At 31.8% G+C, this 17,988-nt stretch overlaps 2 protein-coding genes across 2 annotated transcripts; both read right to left on the bottom strand.

The window, feature by feature from the left end:
- Positions 1-1,548: 1,548 nt before the first annotated feature.
- On the bottom strand, positions 1,549-2,460 carry LOC124360978. Its single transcript, XM_046815014.1, has one exon. It carries the CDS (start codon positions 2,458-2,460, stop codon positions 1,549-1,551), a length of 912 nt encoding a protein of 303 aa, XP_046670970.1.
- Positions 2,461-14,745: 12,285 nt separating this feature from the next.
- LOC124361421 lies at positions 14,746-15,394 on the bottom strand. Its single transcript, XM_046815471.1, has one exon. It carries the CDS (start codon positions 15,324-15,326, stop codon positions 14,940-14,942), a length of 387 nt encoding a protein of 128 aa, XP_046671427.1. The 5' UTR covers positions 15,327-15,394; the 3' UTR covers positions 14,746-14,939.
- Between the last annotated feature and the right edge of the window lie 2,594 nt (positions 15,395-17,988).

Below are 17,988 nucleotides of genomic sequence, written 5' to 3'. Positions count from 1 at the left end.
AAGCGAATTTATTGCATTATATACATCTTGTTCTAAAACCGGATATAAGAACATTGATCGAGTTGGAGATCTCTCTGTAAAATAGTTTTTTAAATTCATAGTATAAAAATTGTGAGGCTTATATTGTTTTGTACTAAGCTTTTCAGCAACCGATAAAAAATAGTTATTAAACTCATTAGCGACAACATATGGATCATTTTCATAGGTGTTGTTAATATTTAACGCAATGTTGGAATTAGTGATGGATTTTTGTCCAGTGATTTCATTTAAAAACTTTCCACGTCTCTCTAGAGTTACCTTTGTTTGTTTCAAAACGTCGGCGATAATAATTACTTTTTAGCAATCGAATATCTAACTGTAGCTTGTTTCTATATTCTTTGAAGTTTCGTTTAAGTAATTCATTATCAGGTTCCTTATTAAGCCTTTTAAGTAAAAGGTTTCTTATTTTAATACGCCTACAAGTAGATTCATAGATCCACGGTTTTAGTTTAACTATTTTAGTGTTTTTATTTTTAATTAAATCTTTGCTTTTATTCAATATATCTTGAAAAATACTATAAAATGTGTCAAATGCATTTGATGCGTTCTGTTCATTATATACTGCACTCCAGTCAGCATTATCAAGCAATGAATTTAGATAGTTATGATTTACGCGATAAGAGGAGTTGGCCAGTTGTGCGACCTTGACCGAATTATCCTTCTCTCCACGCACCCAAACAGCTGATAAACAATGATCAGTTATAGCACAGTCAATCACAGCTGCTTCGACTGTAACTTTATTTTTGTTTCTTATTCTAACAAGTAAGTGATCAATGCATGTTTGTGACTTATCTGTGATTCTTGTAGGAATATTTACTAAAGATTCTAATCCATTACAAGCTAAGGTAATTTTATATTCTTCAATTATACAATTGTCATCCAATAAGTTTAAGTTTATGTCTCCTATAATAATTAAGTTATTGCATGATTTTACATCTTGAGTAGATGTGTAGGCTTTAAGTTCATCAATAAATATATCCGCAGACTGCTGTTGCAACCTATAAATACTAAGTAACTTAAAATAGCATTCATACATTTTAAAAGATAACTCTATCACATCAGCTGAATGAAATACAACATCAGACATATTTATAACAGTAAAACTATTGTGTACAAATACAACCACTCCTCCAGCTCTATATTTTTCATTAGTTTTGTAGTAAGATTTATAATTTGGAATTTGATAAAAAATTTTCTCAGAGCTATTTATCCATATTTCTGTCAGAACAATTAATTTTGGAACATTATTTAAAGTTGACAATTCAGCTAAAAATGTGTCAAAATTCGCCCTCAAACTCCTTATATTCTGGTGGATTAAAACAAACCCAGAGTCTTTGTTAACAAAATCTATGTCTTCATAACATTGAGAACTACTTTGCATTTAATATAAAGAAAACAAAACAGTACTTCTAAGTATGTAGCTAATAAGTAGTTTAAAACACAATAGCAACATAAAATAACTATAACATATTAACTAATATTTGAACAGAAAAAGTCCAATTACATTACTCACAGTTTCACCAGGTCTGCTTGGCATGTCACAGTTGACACTGGGCCATTGTCTTCTTTTCTTAAAAATATTTTTCCACCCCTCACCCATAACCACTTGTAATGTTTCTGGAGCTTTACCTCTCTCGCCATGGCAAGCAATCTCCTTCTAGCCGGTGATAAGGATTCATTAATATAGACTGGGATATCTGACTGCATTCCCAGATGCCTAGTAGAAAGCTTCTTCCCTTTCCTCTTTTGCAACATATTTTCAGCATCTATTTTTCTCACAAACTTAATTATGATGCCTGGGGGCCTATCTGAACCTGGCCTTTTGCGTAACAAATGACAGTTGTCAATCATTTGGTCAGTTATCTCCATACCAAGAGCTTGGCCTACAGATTTTACATGATCCATAACATTATTATCAGTTTCAGGTATCCCATGAATTTCAACACAGTTTTTTCTAGAGTATTGTTCCATTTCATCGACTTTATTTTCTAAAATAGAGACTCTATCCTTTAGTTTACTGTTTTCTGCTGCAAGAGTGTCAATTAGTTTCAAATAGTCATCTACTTTCTTATTGTTTTGTTTTACTGCCTCTGTGTTGTCATCAATCTTACTGTTCAATAATTCATAGGAGACATTTAAATCATTAAGCGAATTTTTGTACTCACTTTTAAGATCTTCAATAGCTTTGATAACATCTTGCAGTGAAAGATTTCCTTCTGTAGCCTGAGACTCCAGCCGTAGACTGCTGCGCCTAGTTACTGCACAAGGCTCACACCTCCACACTATATTTTCACTTGCTAGATATTCAATGTCTGCTTTGCTTAGCCTGACACAAGACCCATGAAAGTCTTGAGTACAATCAGCACACGAAACTTTGAGCCTTTTTCCTAGCGGATGGTTGCAAACTTTACAATTGGACATTGTAGGTTAGCTTGTATAGGTTAGGTTTATAGGTTAGGTTGTAAGGCACAAGCAGGTTATGTGATTTACACAAGTTGAAAGTATCTTTCACTTCAAAAACTTTATAAATACTTAGATATAGGCTCCTAAAGCTATTATTACTCACTATGTATCATTAAAATGTAATATATCCACAACAAACATGAAAGTTTGGAAGAGCCAAATCACAGTACGTCTGCACTGCTCAGCCACTGCCATCTGAATTGACTACCGAGTTCCGCTCAATCGTAATAACTGAAGCCTTCTATAATAGATCTCTACTACCAAACATAAAAGCAAGTCATTAGAACTCACCGTTCAATAATTTTCTACTAAATGCTGTATACTTGACTACTCGACTACTCATCGTAATATCTGAAGCCTTCTATAATAGATCTCTACTACCAAACATAAAAGCAAGATATTAGAACTCACCATTCAATAGTTTTTTACTAAATGCTGTATAATTGACTACCGAAGTCCACTCATCGTAATATCTAAAGCCTTCTATAACAGATCTCTACTACCAAACAGAAAAGCAAGACATTAGAACTCACCATTCAATAATTTTTACTAAATGCTGTATAATTGACTACCGAAGTCCACTCATCGTAATATCTGAAGCCTTCTATAATAGATCTCTACTACCAAACATAAAAGCAAGATATTAGAACTCACCATTCAATAATTTTTTACTAAATGCTGTATACTTGACTACCGAAGTCCACTCATCGTAATATCTGAAGCCTTCTATAATAGATCTCTACTACCAGGTAAATAAAAAAATATGGTGAGTAAAATATGAATATTAAAACTTCTTAGTTTGTTAATAATAATGTAAAATATTTTTGCATTTTAATCTACTGTTGATATAAATTTTACTTATATAATCAGTCAATCACAATGAAAATTCTCTAAAAAAATGTAATGACAACATTTTTCATTTAAATCAATAATTTGTAACTTTTTATGCGAAAATACCCGTAGTTGGCATTGGTCTTCATAAAAAACACAAATATTTCCTAGTACATTTTCTTGAATATTTCGTGGGCTGTTTGGACTGATGATTCAATGTTAATTAGAATATGTAAATAAGATGAGGCCCACGAAACATTGAAGGGTATACAATAAATTCTGCTTTTTTGTAGTTAGTAACAGCCCAATCTGTTCTAACCTTTATCATATACGCTGTCACATTAGCATGTATCTTTTTGTTTCTAAAATATCTAATGCTTTAGGCTCTAAATTATGTTTACACTATACAGAACAATCATTAGTAAAGACTATGAAAAGTCGACTTTTAATCCCGGTATCTGAACAGTATTGATTGGCGATACTCTTCACCCCATTGGTAGGTAGTGAACATATAGATAACCATATCAGGTTTGTTGTACCCTGTTTAGGTTTTTGTGAACAGATATTGTGAACATACAAATTATAATTAATTATCGTTTTCCTAACAATATACAGTATGGCTAATTACACTCGCTACTGTCAAATGTTCTTAACAAATAAAATATTCCCTTAAAGACGCTCTGAATCATGTGGTTATTATTATATTACATTATTTTAATGATAAGAACTCATTTTACGAAAATATCGCTTTAAGCACCGACGGATAAATCATTCCTCAAATTTATGAGCATGTGAGAAAATGTTAAAAGTTTTCCGCAACAGTAGAAAGCCCATTTGATATTCTGTCGCACATTTCCATCGAGATCCTTCCGATAAGATGATGTAGGTGTGAATAAATCAGCTTTACGTATTTGTGTAAACTACGTAGCAGTTGACTGTTCAGAACGAGAACGTTTAACTCAGTATGGGTCTTTTACGATGCCGTTTTCTAAAGCACATATACATGGTAATAATCAGTATTTATCCCATTTTTAAACTTTTAAGTCCTAAATATAATGGTACTAAGAGGTATATATAAAATCTTTCATTGTCTTTGAGCTGAAAATAATTTAATATCCTTAGAACAATTTCAAACTAGTTCATATTCTTTTAACGATTTTTTGACAATTGAAGGATTTTGAAGGAAACATGATTTTTCTAACATTACATTTTGTTCAGTGATACAAAAAATCAGTAACATTACGTTTCGGGTCTGCAATATGATATCTTCTTCAGGTAAATAACTAACTTAAAACATAATTACAAACTAAGGTTAAAATAAAGAAATCATAACAGAGCGTTGTACCACGCGTAAATCAGTCGTAGGTAGTGTTTATTAAGTGCATGTTGAGTTAGTGAATTATATGAACAACACGCAACACGGTGGTTGTTCATATAGTATTTCAAAATTCAATTAATAACTTTAAAACTGTGTTTCTGGTAACAGTTTCGATAATATTCCGGGCTCTGAGCTGCCCTGTTTTCTCTCTCGGGCTATCACAATGATATAAGTTAATCCTGAGGAACCATATATTAGCAGGAGATTATCAGTGCCAGGCCGATGAGGCTGACGAAGATGAGGTAATAATCCAAATCTTGTGTTCTAATATTCATATTAGCGGTACCAGATTGTCTAATAAATACAGCCACTACTTAAAACCTCTAGGAAACCCAAACGAAAGTCCTCTTCCTGAAATATCGTTTCCACAGATTTCTAGACTACTGGAACGGCTGTTAAAGCCCAGGCTTGTGGAAACTGTCAAACTGATGGTGTACTTTATAATCATCAATATTTTTATCATCTAATAATTTCAATAAAAATTAATTTTTTAATATACACTTGATAATTTTCGTCTTTTGTTTAGTGTGGGAAATAAATGACAAATTTTTATGAGATAGTTCAATAAAAATGTTTGATAACAATTTTTATTTTTTATTTTTATTTGTAAGAAACATCCATACATAAAATACGTCTTTCAAAAGCAAATAAATTACTAAATTACTATGCATCGAAAGAAGAATTTCGTTTTAAAAGTACAGTTGGTAATATTACTTAAATATTAGGTAAATGAATGTAAATTCAGTTATTTTTCTATTTCTATAAACAATGAAACTTTAATATAATCTAACCAAATAATGGCTTTGATTAAATTTTTATTGATATTAAATTCGGCTATTGCCATTTACACAAATGTAATGAATGTAAACAAAAGTCGTTTGACTGGTCTTCCGATCAAATGTTAGATTGATTGTATAAATGCGTATGTAACAGAAACGGCCAAACACAAAATAATTTAATCATAAGAATTATAGGCTGTGTGGTGTAGTGGTAGTACACTCACCCAACAAGTGAGAGGTCCGGGTTTGAGTCCCGTCAGAGCAAGTACATCTTTTGATTCAATGTTTATATACAAGGTGAAAAGTCTGGGTACGGCTTAATATTTTACAAATCATAGCAGATAACATCTATAAACTTTGCACAGTGTCATATGGCTATATAAACTATTTTTCCTTGCTATTACAATGACATGGGGGACGGCCCACAGAGGAAAACATGGAAATCTTAAATTAAAGCATGGGTCGAGTGATACCTCATTTGAAAGAGCTCACTTAGTAGAGTTGAATGCCGCAAACCGCATCTCAAAAGGTTTATCTAATCAGAAATTGCGGTTTGTTTTAGGTACACATTGTGAAGTACATTATGCGCTGTCATTTCTGACTGGATCGTCGTATTTTGATGCGGTAGGCGGCGTTTCATAGAATAAAAGGTTGTAAATAAAAGGTTAGTTGCAAATTATGAATAAGTAAGTACTTTGTTCTAAGATTGTATTTTCACATAGTGAATAAAATAGCATTGCTAGTGTGTAACTATGTTAATTCATAAACATAAAGACGACGAATTCATTTTAGTTTTATTTATTGTGTTATAAATTTATGACATAATTTGTTAATTAAAAAAGTCAGTGAAAACACATCGGTTAGTAGAGTATATATATATATATATATATATATATATATATATATATATATATATATATATATATATAATTCTATTATATTGTATTTGGCCGTATCTGTCACATATGCGTTTAAATAACCAAACTAACATATGATCGGAAGACCAAATACCTGTAAATGACTTTTGATTACATTTATTAAATTTTTATAAGTGCCAATAGCCTAATTTAATTTCAATAAACATTGAATCACAAAAAGTACTAGCTCCGCCGGGACGACACGTAATTGTAAACAAAAGTCATTTGACAGGTATTTGGTCTTCCGATCATATGTTAGTTTGGTAATTTAAACACATATGTGACAGACACGGCCAAATACAATAATAATTGAATCGTAAAAAGTAAGGGCTCTGTGGTGTAATGGTAGCACATTCACCCGGCAAGTGAGAGATCCGGGTTCGAGTCCCGGCGGAGCAAGTACTTTTTGCGATTCAATGTTTATTAAATTAAATTAGGCTATTGCCACTTTTACAATTTTATAAATATATATATATAATATATATATATATATATATATATATATATATATATTATGTAAATATTTGAATTTGTATTAACCCAAATCAACTTATTCGGTAGAACATGCCTTAAACTGATTATTTCTTTGTACTTGGAAATGGGTAGGCTACAATTATATACTCAAAATCATTTCATTATATTTAGGTTTGCTTCAACATCGGTCTGTATAATTCCGTTAATCTAAAACGTATAGGAAACAGTCAGGTTTAACAAATTTCGGTCTAAAGTTATGTAAGACCTTTGATGTAGAAGAATTCACAATTGTTAGTTATTCCTTTAGTTACAAAGTATTTAGTTTAGTTTCAAAGTCACGTTGAATTATTAATTGAATAAATTATTGCTTCATTAATTCATATGCATAAACAGTACAAACAAGTATTTCTGTTCAACCAACATTATGTGGAGGTAGACTATAATTTTAATTGGATGAGCGTTAGCGAATCCTATCACTAAATTGGCTCAAAACTTTCCATTTCTTTCTGCCTGTATGATACCTCAAACACAGATTGACCTGTAGACTAAATTTTGCATTAAGCTTCACTTATGTAAAAGTAACTCGATTATAACCGTCTGAACTTTATGGCAAAGTTTTATATTTTTCTTACGGGAAACTCTAGGGATAACGGAAAACTAGCAGAATAAATCTGAATAAAATGAATAAATCTTTAAACAACTAATCTCAATCATACGATGTTTCAACGCGTGATATTAACTCATGTGGTCCTAACTATATTTATTAATATGTATATCATACGTGACTACGATCACCTTCTGAAATAACATATTCCAATCATGGGAGTTCATATAGTAAAAGGTTAGATATCGCTACCTGGTAGTGTCCAAATCAGCTGTTTTAATGGTAAAAGCGATTCCATCGATCTGCTCGCTTTTAAGACAAATCGTGTTTATACCAGTGTGTGAAACCTGAACACGCGTAATAAAGAACGGAAAGAACAATGGTGGTTTACACGGAAAGATAAAACATGAGCAGGCTAGTATCAGTGGCTTTTCACGAATTATGAAAACAAAAAGTGTAGTTAAACCGACAAATGAGGGACAATATAAGGACTTGAAAGACGCCTTTTTGTAATATCGAGAGAGATCCTGAGATAAAAATAAATCTGAGTCAAATAATGCTAATACATTACCATTTACATAAATAAAAACTACTAAAAAAGTCTCCATTACGGAGTTTATAACTTGTTTTGAGTTTCCATAGACTTTTAAATACATATATTTATAACGCGTATGAAAAATATAATTAAAACTAAAAATAAATTTTTATTAATTAATATTCATGCAAATAGATTAAAAAAATAATATTTTAACTATTTAAAAGATGACAAACTTTAATACATTACCTATTACGGTATACTTTCACTTTCAAAGTGTGTCATTTTTTAATTATTGGTATGGAAAATGTGAGCTCCGAAGGTTTGTTAGTTAAATTTAATAATTTATATAATATCCTAAGAACATTTTTAACTCTTACATATTTTATAAATGTATAAGTTGATTAATAACCTTTATAGGAGTTGACATATAACTTTATTTAATTTTAATTTCCCAAAACATGAACCAGTTACATAAATAATCAATATTGCTTTTAACTACTGTTTTGATACCTCCAAAATTGTTTATCCAATTTTCAAAGGGATATTTTTCTGGTGACTACCGCATTTCCGACAATTTTGATACGTTCCATGTCAAACTATGCCACATTTCAGTGTAATTTAATTTAATATTTGCATACACAAATAATACAGTATTGTAATATTAGGTGAATAAATATAAGTTTTATTAGCTGTCATATTTATTGAAACCCATACTTCTCATTTCAGACAATTTATAACCTGAATTTAAGTTTTAATCTCAGGATTCCTTATAAAAAACGTGAAGATTGCCAATTAACTTCGACGAAGGCTTGAATTTTATTTACCGTGTTCGACAGATTAAACTCTGTAAAACTTGTCAACTTTAAACGGATTGCAGCGTTTAATAAACTCATATTCCGCTACTTCTTTGGTGCCAATTATAGAATATTAAACAGGGCAGTAGTTCTCCTTACATTATAAGCCAACAGTATGTTTTTACCTAGGGATTCGTTTATGTATAATAGCGTAGTAGGCGTTTCAATACTAACTAAATAGCATGAAAAATGTATTAAAAGTAAATATTAAGAATACGTAGAATGCTAAGTCATTAAATATTTAGTGTTTTGTTCAATGAACTGGGTTATTTTTATAAAATTTGTGTGAAGTCATCACACAATGCCTTGTAGCTTTTCTAGGAATAAATAGATACAGATATCCATTAGTTGTGTAAACAGCTGATAAGACTGGTAAGAGCTATCTTTGCGGGCTGAGGGCTAGAAACATTATACTTTTGCCGCATAAATTATCGTTGGTTATTTTTATGTCTTAGAAATTTTCGCCCTTCGATTTGAATGTTTAGCGTCTGCGTGTACGTTGAAAATTGGAGCTAAAACATGAGTTATTTTGTAATAGTATTTTCCAGCATAGAAGTAATACATGGACATACGACAATACTCAGAATACTCCACAGACAGCCTTTTGAAATAGTTGGAAAGTAGCCTTGTCAGAGACATATGTCTGGATAAGTAGGGTTGTAATGGTTGAGCGCTCTGCTGTTGATACTATTATGGTTTCCCCGTGAGTCAAACAATTTATAGATATATCATGGTAGCAATTACACAATTATTATCAGGATGTGTTTTGCTGTCCCTGGTTTGTAGGTTGTTCTGTGTACGTTAAGAGAGAGATAGCAGAGAGACATATATTATTAAAATTATATATTAAAATAATATATGTCAATAGAATACGCTCGTTTTTAGTTAAACCCTTGGAATAATCGGAAAGTAACCAGGTAGAAACATGTCTGGATAAGGAGGCACGTTATTGTTGGCATTATTATGAGTTTTCCGTGAATACGAATAATTAAAATAGCATTGTGATGTGCGGCCCTGCGTCATTGTTGGAATCGTCCATGTAAGTTTAAATTGTAATTAGAGGATAACTCAGTAGAAGAGTCTAACAGACCTCCATATTCATGGTAAAACGAATACCAAATCTGGTATAAATTTAATATAAATCATAAATACATGAATGTTCATTAACGTAGTTACGTCAATCGATACAGTTGTTGGTTTTTAAAAATAGTCCTCTCTCATTATTATGTACCAAATTCTTTCTTTGCACCTTTCATACTATAGATATTTTCTTTTGGAATAGAAAGGTAGTAGTTTTTTGGAACAATATTTTTAATTCATTTCTCATATCATATTTATGAGTGAAATACAAAGACAAATGAATAAGTCACTAAGACCCATTTGATCAGTATGACTTTTGAAATAAGTCTGACATATGTACCTTTGGTTCCAGGTCTGTCCAGATTAGCCAGATAAAATGTTATGACCAACTTCCAGCTTCAGAAACAATACACTTTGCTTTGTGCATTTACCATTTCTGCTGGATTAATCCAGCAGTTAACTATTTCTAAATGCTACACATGCTTGTATATCCCAAAAGTTCAACTATTAGATCCTATCGTCGTGGTCTTTGAACTTGACGTCGAAAAAAGTAATAGTTACAAAGGGTTTTTAGTGAATAAAGAGAGAACTGAGAGTTTAAAAATTAAAAATTGAAATACGTAGGTTGGGCGTAAAGGATTGTGAGAAGATTGGAAATTTTGTAAACACATTAATGTAGTAGAATAAGTCCCGTACTCTAGTGCCTGTACTTAGGTTTAAAGCTATCTTTACTGATTAACTATCGTTAACATGTGTTATATCATGGCAATGCATTAAATTTATGGGTAAAGAAGAGTATAAGGCTTTCGAATTATTGACATTATTCGATGCATTTAGCTATGCTTTCATATTATACTGAATCAACTGTTTGATAATATAGAATAATACTAATACAAGTGTTATTAAATATATTAATAAACATAAATATATATATTTCATTTACTAAAATAAACATATGATTTTAAAAGTTCATTTTAAATAAATCAAACTACTAAGAACGTATGTTATGGGATGAAAACTTCCTCCAACCCCCATCCACCCTACTAAGTATAAAAGCGTGTAATAGCTTCCTCTAATTATAGAGGTCGAAAGCAGAGAAAGTTATTGGGAGTTAACTGGAAGGAACTGCCCTGCGGTTACTTTGTTCCGAACTTCAACTTTCTGATAAGAAACCATCGTCAGTGAAATTGAATTTCCCGTCAGGATAACCCCACAATTTATAAATCATAACTTTGCTTGAATACAGCAATTATAATAATAACTAATTGCTTATGTTATTAGCAAATTTATTACATCCATACGTTTACAAATGGAATTTGTTAACTATAGTTAGTAAATTGATTGCTTAAAATATCGTACTTTTTGTTAGTGACGAATCTTATTTCAAACCTACCATTACATTAAATATCATAAACTATTATTATATCATTTAATCGCTAGATTGAAATTATACAAACCAATATTAATAATTTCTTGTTTTGTGAGGCATTTTAATAGCAACGCTATCTCCTTCAGCCCCACCTCAAAATGCAAAGTTATAAATATTGGTTGTTGTAATTTCAATGTAGTGATTGAATTAAGAATAGACACTACAAGCTGCATCTTCAACATTTATTATTACATAGTCTTAATTCAATATATATATATATCGTCAGAATTGCAATATATATCGCAACAGAAATACGGATTAGTTTATCTGCAACACGCTTGACGTTCACATTATAATAACAAAGTGTGCTTTTGAATTGATCCATTCACTTCCAATCCCTCTCCCAACCAAAAATTTAAATAAGTAATGTCTCATATTGTTCAGGGATAAATTTCCAACGATTGTATAAAGTTATAATAAGACTTAAAAAGTTATATTTCAAAATGTTAAGTACGTATACACATAAGAGATTTTAGGAATATGTTGCCAGTTACATGATAGACTAAATATTCCCTCTCCATAGCAACAACATCGCTTTATTATGGAGACATATTGCAAAAGTTTAAAATAAGGGGTTTGACCGTAGTTATAAGATTTATAACATACTTTTTTTAATTTTTATGTAAAGCAGAAGTCAACTTATAAAGTACATAAAAGGAATCTTCTAAAAGCTTTAAAGTTAAGTTTTATTAAATTAGCAAGGCGACTGTTGTCTTGACCATTATAGAAGTTTTAAGCAATTTAAATAAATGGCTCTTTAACAAGATTTAAATATCTCACTGTCTAGTGATGATAAGTTTGAAGATAGTTTATAAAACTGCCACACAAGCAAAAGCACTCTGGCATATAGTACCGTAATTAGAATATTCCCATTAGTAAAGTCACTGAAATAGGATTGGGAAATTAAGTAATGTAATTACAATAATACCCAATGCTGATATCCATATAAATATATGGTGCTAAAGTTTAAGGTGGCCAAACTTTTTATGCTACGCAGGTGAAATCGAAGTTGGCCTGTATCTTAGTGAATGCAATTCATATCTATTCTTATTTGTCCGTGAACAGTATTATTAATTAGGTTCATGTTTTTACAGAAATTAAGTTGGTTCTTGTAAGAAAAACAATTTACATTTACATTTGTCATGAAGAACAACACAAATTTTAGAGCAACAACAAGTGTTGGTGCAAACCAGATCCTCTTTATTAGTACTGCTGTGTATACTATAGAAATTATTGTTTTAGTTTACTTTACTTTAAAACTAACACGCATATAGAAATATACTCCAAAACGTGAGAGAACATGTACCGTCAACTGTAGAAAGTTATGTAAATTTATTTAACACTAGTACGTACTGAAAACTATGCAATTATTAAATATGTACTCAATTAGTACACTGCATATAAAAACTTTGTTTAAAAAAAAAAAATTTTAATACATAGGTCATAATATTGTCAGATCTAAATAATTGTGAAATTTTTGAACAAAATATTTTCAGATTAAATACTCAAATACCTCTACATAGTACCAATAGTTTACAATCTAACAGGATTTTAAAATTTGATCCATCTGCATTACATAGACTGGTTGTAATGTGGAGTACACATTGATAATCAATAACAAGGATATCAATAATGTGGGAGAATTTATATTACAAACATTTAATTTCGATTAGAATATATTATTAGTAATTGAGAATCGTCCATTAACAACTTAGTTTTAGGAGTTTTCCCTTGTTTTGGTTTGATTATGCTCTAAATGTAACACTAACTAATAATTATAAAGAATAATTTAAATAATCCGAAAATAATACTGCACTATAAGGAATTAACTTTTCAAAGGAGCAAACTAAAGCAAATACCAACAAGAAATAATAATGTAGATCAGACAGAAAGTCAGAACAGAATTTCTACTGAAAGCGGGAAATCTTGTCAGCTAGTGCTTACGAAGTCAAAGCATAAGTCAAGTCAGGTAATGTAATTAATGCGGGAGGTGTCAGTAGAATCTGCGCCACCTGCAGGCTAGTATCCAACACTCCCCTTTTAAATGAAAATGTATGTCTTGTCTTATTTTGTTGTAAGGATAATCGTAAATATATGTGTTACAAAGTATTGACTAGTAGAGTCAATATAGTTTTTATGATCATTGAGATAGATGTTCAACACCTTGGACCACCGATCTTGCAGGTCAAACAACAGGCGTAAAAATATACTATGGTTACAGAAAAAAAACATTTAATGTACACGCTTAAACTCTACATATTACCATAAACAAAATATGAGACTATTTTAAAAAATCTGCATTTATCTAAACCCTTTTAAAATTATTTTATAGCTTACTTTTGTAACTTGCTGATGAAAAATCGATATAATATGTAACGCACCTTTATAGAATATTAATCCACATTGTACTACCAAGTACTGATATGCTACAATTCCATAACCAAGTATTTCCCATTTTTTTCACAGAATCTCTATCGCTTACTATGTTTCTCAGTTCATAAAATACACCAAAATTCATATACTAATATGCATATTGTACTTACTATTTATTTTTCCCATCACAGCCATGAATCCTGAATTACCTCTTGATACTGAGTTTAAGCGCTTTAACCATAGTTATTTATACAAGAAGTTTTCACTTCAAAAAAAAAATATAATGTTGATGAAGCAATCTTTGAAATATTTTTAGTTACTTATTTTTAAGTTTCTTTATTAGCCTGTATAAACTGGACTGCTGACTGAAATGGCAAACTGATGCAGAAAAGTCCCTGCGTAGATGGCTTCATTTTACTGTTGTAGTTAAGTAAAACAAGCCAGTTTCCACTATATTTCTGAGATTATAAATATAATGAATTTTAAGTATTGTTTTCGTGTTTTCAATTCTAAGAATATATATTTTAAAACATTTTAAACGTTGATTTTAAAATTTACTCAGGAGCTAAAGTTACTTTATTATTGCCTGAAGTTATACGTTAAATGGTTTAGGTTTTATGTAGCGTATAATTAAAAGTTTTTGATACCCTCAGCCGTGATTCAGGCAAATTCTCTTTCGATTGTTATCTTTCTACACCTATATAGTGCTATACTTTGTTTAAAAGCATCGTAAGTATTGTTATCTTTATGCTATTAGATTAGTTACTTCTGCCTTTTCGTGTACATGGTTGGCCAATAATCCTTAAAATATAAGACGTGAAAAGATATAACTGCTTTAATTGATAATGGAGTTATTAGAAGTTAAGTATTTAACAGGTATTTTACTAAATCCTTTTTACTATGTGTTAAAATTTTACTTTTATTTCTTGAAATACTAAATACAATACGAATATTATGATTTCATTAGAAACTAGCTGACCCGACAGACTTCGTCCTGTCAAAAAGATTTGTAATGTGGCAGTTTTTTTGCCTACGTATTTAAAAAAATTCTCCTGAACAGAACCGTCACCCTGGTGATAGGGCGTTGTGAATAAAAAATAATTAAATAAAACATATATAAGGATTTAAAAGTAAGTAATCGCTTTATTGTTAATCATGTGAATCATAATTATTATTATTATCATTGTAGTGCTTTGTGGTATACGATGTTTTTTGTTTGATTACCTGGCGCATAGATAAACAAATCTGATGGTTTTCCAACACGGGAACAGGCAACATACAATTGACCATGTGAGAAACATGGGTTTTCTAGATTAATACCACAAACACTTAATGATTGCCCCTGGGACTTGTTTATAGTCATAGCAAAAGCAAGCCGCACTGGAAACTGTAGTCGTTTAAACTCAAATGGCACATCAGTCGGAATCATTGGGATGCGCGGTATGAGAACATCCTCTCCTTTATACTTTCCTTTGAGTATAGTTGCTTCTATCACATTGTTTAGTAAATTTTTTATCGCTAACTGTGTACCGTTGCAAAGACGCGGTTGGTTGATATTTCGCAACATTATAACCACCGATCCAACCTTTAATTGAAGATTGTGAGGTGGCAATCCTGGCAAATCCAGCGAGTTTAATAATTCCGGTGGATAGTTGACTACATCATCTTGATTAGTAGCCGAATCAACTGATTTATATATCCTCAATTCGCCTGTAATTTGTTCTTGAATTTTGAAATTTAATTCATTTACATCTATGTTTTTTGCAGCCAGTATAGCTCGTTCGCTCAACCAATCATGGTTTCTGTAATTTTGAGAAACATCTGGAAACACCTTCTGAATAAGTTCATCTTTTGATCGAGTTAACTGACAAAAACTTTGAGGAAAGTTAATGCAGCCAGTCAACATGTCTATAGGAAATTTGCCATTACCAATGTCATGAGTTGTTTAGAGAATATGTTTCCAGATTGGTCATTTTGCAACTCGACACGCATATTCTTGCTTAAATGAAGTACTTTGACATGTTTCCACAAATTGGAGGACTTTAGACATGCATTGAGTTCATCAGCTGGCGTTGATCGTGGAATCACTGGCAATGTTTGACGAAAATCTCTTGCTAATAAAATCATTGCACCACCAAATCGGTTATTATTGCTCCGTAGATCTTTTAAGGTTCTGTCTAAAGCCTCCAAAGATTTTTTATGTGCCATCGTGCATTCATCCCAAACAATCAATTTACATTGCTGCAAAACCTTTGCCATTGCAGAGTTCTTCGAAACGTTGCAGGTTGGAGTTTCATTGCTTTGCATATTTAATGGCAATTTTAGTGCTGAATGGGCTGTTCGACCACCTTCAAGCAAAGTTGCTGCGATTCCCGACGAAGCGAGTGCAAGTGCAATTTTATTTTGTGAGCGAATTGTTGCTAATATTAATGAAATCAAAAAAGTTTTTCCTGTACCACCAGGTGCATCTAAGAAGTAAATCCCTCCAGTTTCATCATTTGTTACTTTCATAAGAGTTTCAAATACATACTTCTGTTGTTCATTTAACAGTGGAAGATTTGTTTGAATTAATTCTTTCAACGCGTTGAAATCATACAGTTTTTCTCGATGCAACTCTTGGTTAAAAGCGTCATGCATTGGACGATTGGGCGCGGTCAGGCCTAATTGAATTAATAGTTTGTTTGACATTATAAAGCACATGTCCTCAATTGAAATCAATGCTTCATTGTAAATTTCTTCACTGATTTGTATATTTGGATTTCCCATTCTATTCCGTATTTGATACAAAATATCATCACACATATAATCTTTGTACTTGATCCACAAATCAATTGGGTTTGATGGGAAGCATGTAGATATGATTATAGAAAACAATGTTCGTATTTGATGAGCGTGTGATGATATTACAGCATCATTGAGAGTTTGATCCCAATGAGCGTCATTTTCAAGCAATTGCAAACGTTGACAGGCTTCTCTGTAGGATCCACACAATTCACCATCAACAGTTCGTAACTGTTGGAATGATGTTGGGCCACGTACATTGACTAATAGCAGTCGTAAATAAAAACATTCATCATTGCTTGGATGTACTGAATAAATCCGGCCAATCGCATCGGTGGAATATACATCTGTATATCCTGGAACTGGTTTTCCTTGTTTCCGTCGTATAAATCTCCTTGAGGATTGATTCCAGGTATAATATTTTGGCATTTCAGAATATAGCAATGTTTGTGCGAAATCATCGTTTTGGCATGTCTCAAAAAAACTGGTTAATGTAGTAGATGGTGGCTGAGCAGCTCTTTGTACTGCGTTCTGTGCTGTAAAATACACTCTTTGTCCATTTTCTAAATGCACAGCTAAGTGAACAACAGAAGGGTGTCTCTCATGAATAGGAAAAGAAAATATTCGCCAAACTGCTTCATTACTACTGACATAGCGGCCCATTTGGTATTGGGTAACTTCATCATTGGAATTCTCTGCACCAATTCCAATCACAGCCATATCACTCCCTTTGGTTACATATTTGAAAATGTATTTAATAGATTTCACTGAACGGCAAGATTTAACGTTGATGTGTGCTTTGAATGTCTTTGATAAAATGGGTGAATATGGAACAATCCAACGATTATCTATTTCAATATCTTGTTGATTTAATTTGACAATTGTTGATTTTCCATTGTCTGCTGTCGATCTGCGACGATACAATGGATAACCGTCATTACCAGTAATTGTTTCCGATATTAATGTCCGTGGATATCGTTTTGAACATTTACCATCCATCATACACGGTGAATTTTGATTAAGAGTTCCACAGGGACCATGTATCATGTTTTTGATAACTACCTCATGCAATCCAGGATCTACTTGTACATTAGGGATTTCAGCTGATATCACTGCATCAACTTCATTTGGCCTTATCTTTTCAACCAACCAAATCAAAATGTGTGCATGTGGCAATCCTCGTTTCTGCCACTCCACAGAATACATCCAGCAGCGTGTCTCACCAAACACATTATGTTTTACGATGAAATCCATTAAAGATTTCAATTTTTGTCTAAAGACTCTGGCTGTAATATCATGACGATTAATGGGTGATTGCCCAGGGAATAACTCCTGCTTGATTTCTATCCATTGCGGATTGCATGTAAATGTGATGAACAAATCTGCTGTACCATAATGACGAACATACGACATGGCATCTTGAGCATATTCGTGCATATGCCGAGGGC

This window comes from Homalodisca vitripennis, chromosome 4 (assembly GCF_021130785.1).
Source record: "Homalodisca vitripennis isolate AUS2020 chromosome 4, UT_GWSS_2.1, whole genome shotgun sequence".
Lineage (NCBI taxonomy): Eukaryota > Metazoa > Arthropoda > Insecta > Hemiptera > Cicadellidae > Homalodisca > Homalodisca vitripennis.
This window is presented reverse-complemented; position numbering and strand designations above follow the sequence as displayed.

Excerpts from the sequence above, each read along its gene's own strand:
- LOC124361421 (XM_046815471.1), bottom strand. The coding sequence starts at position 15,326 with ATGTTGCGAAATATCAACCAACCGCGTCTTTGCAACGGTACACAGTTA.
- LOC124360978 (XM_046815014.1), bottom strand. The coding sequence starts at position 2,460 with ATGTCCAATTGTAAAGTTTGCAACCATCCGCTAGGAAAAAGGCTCAAA.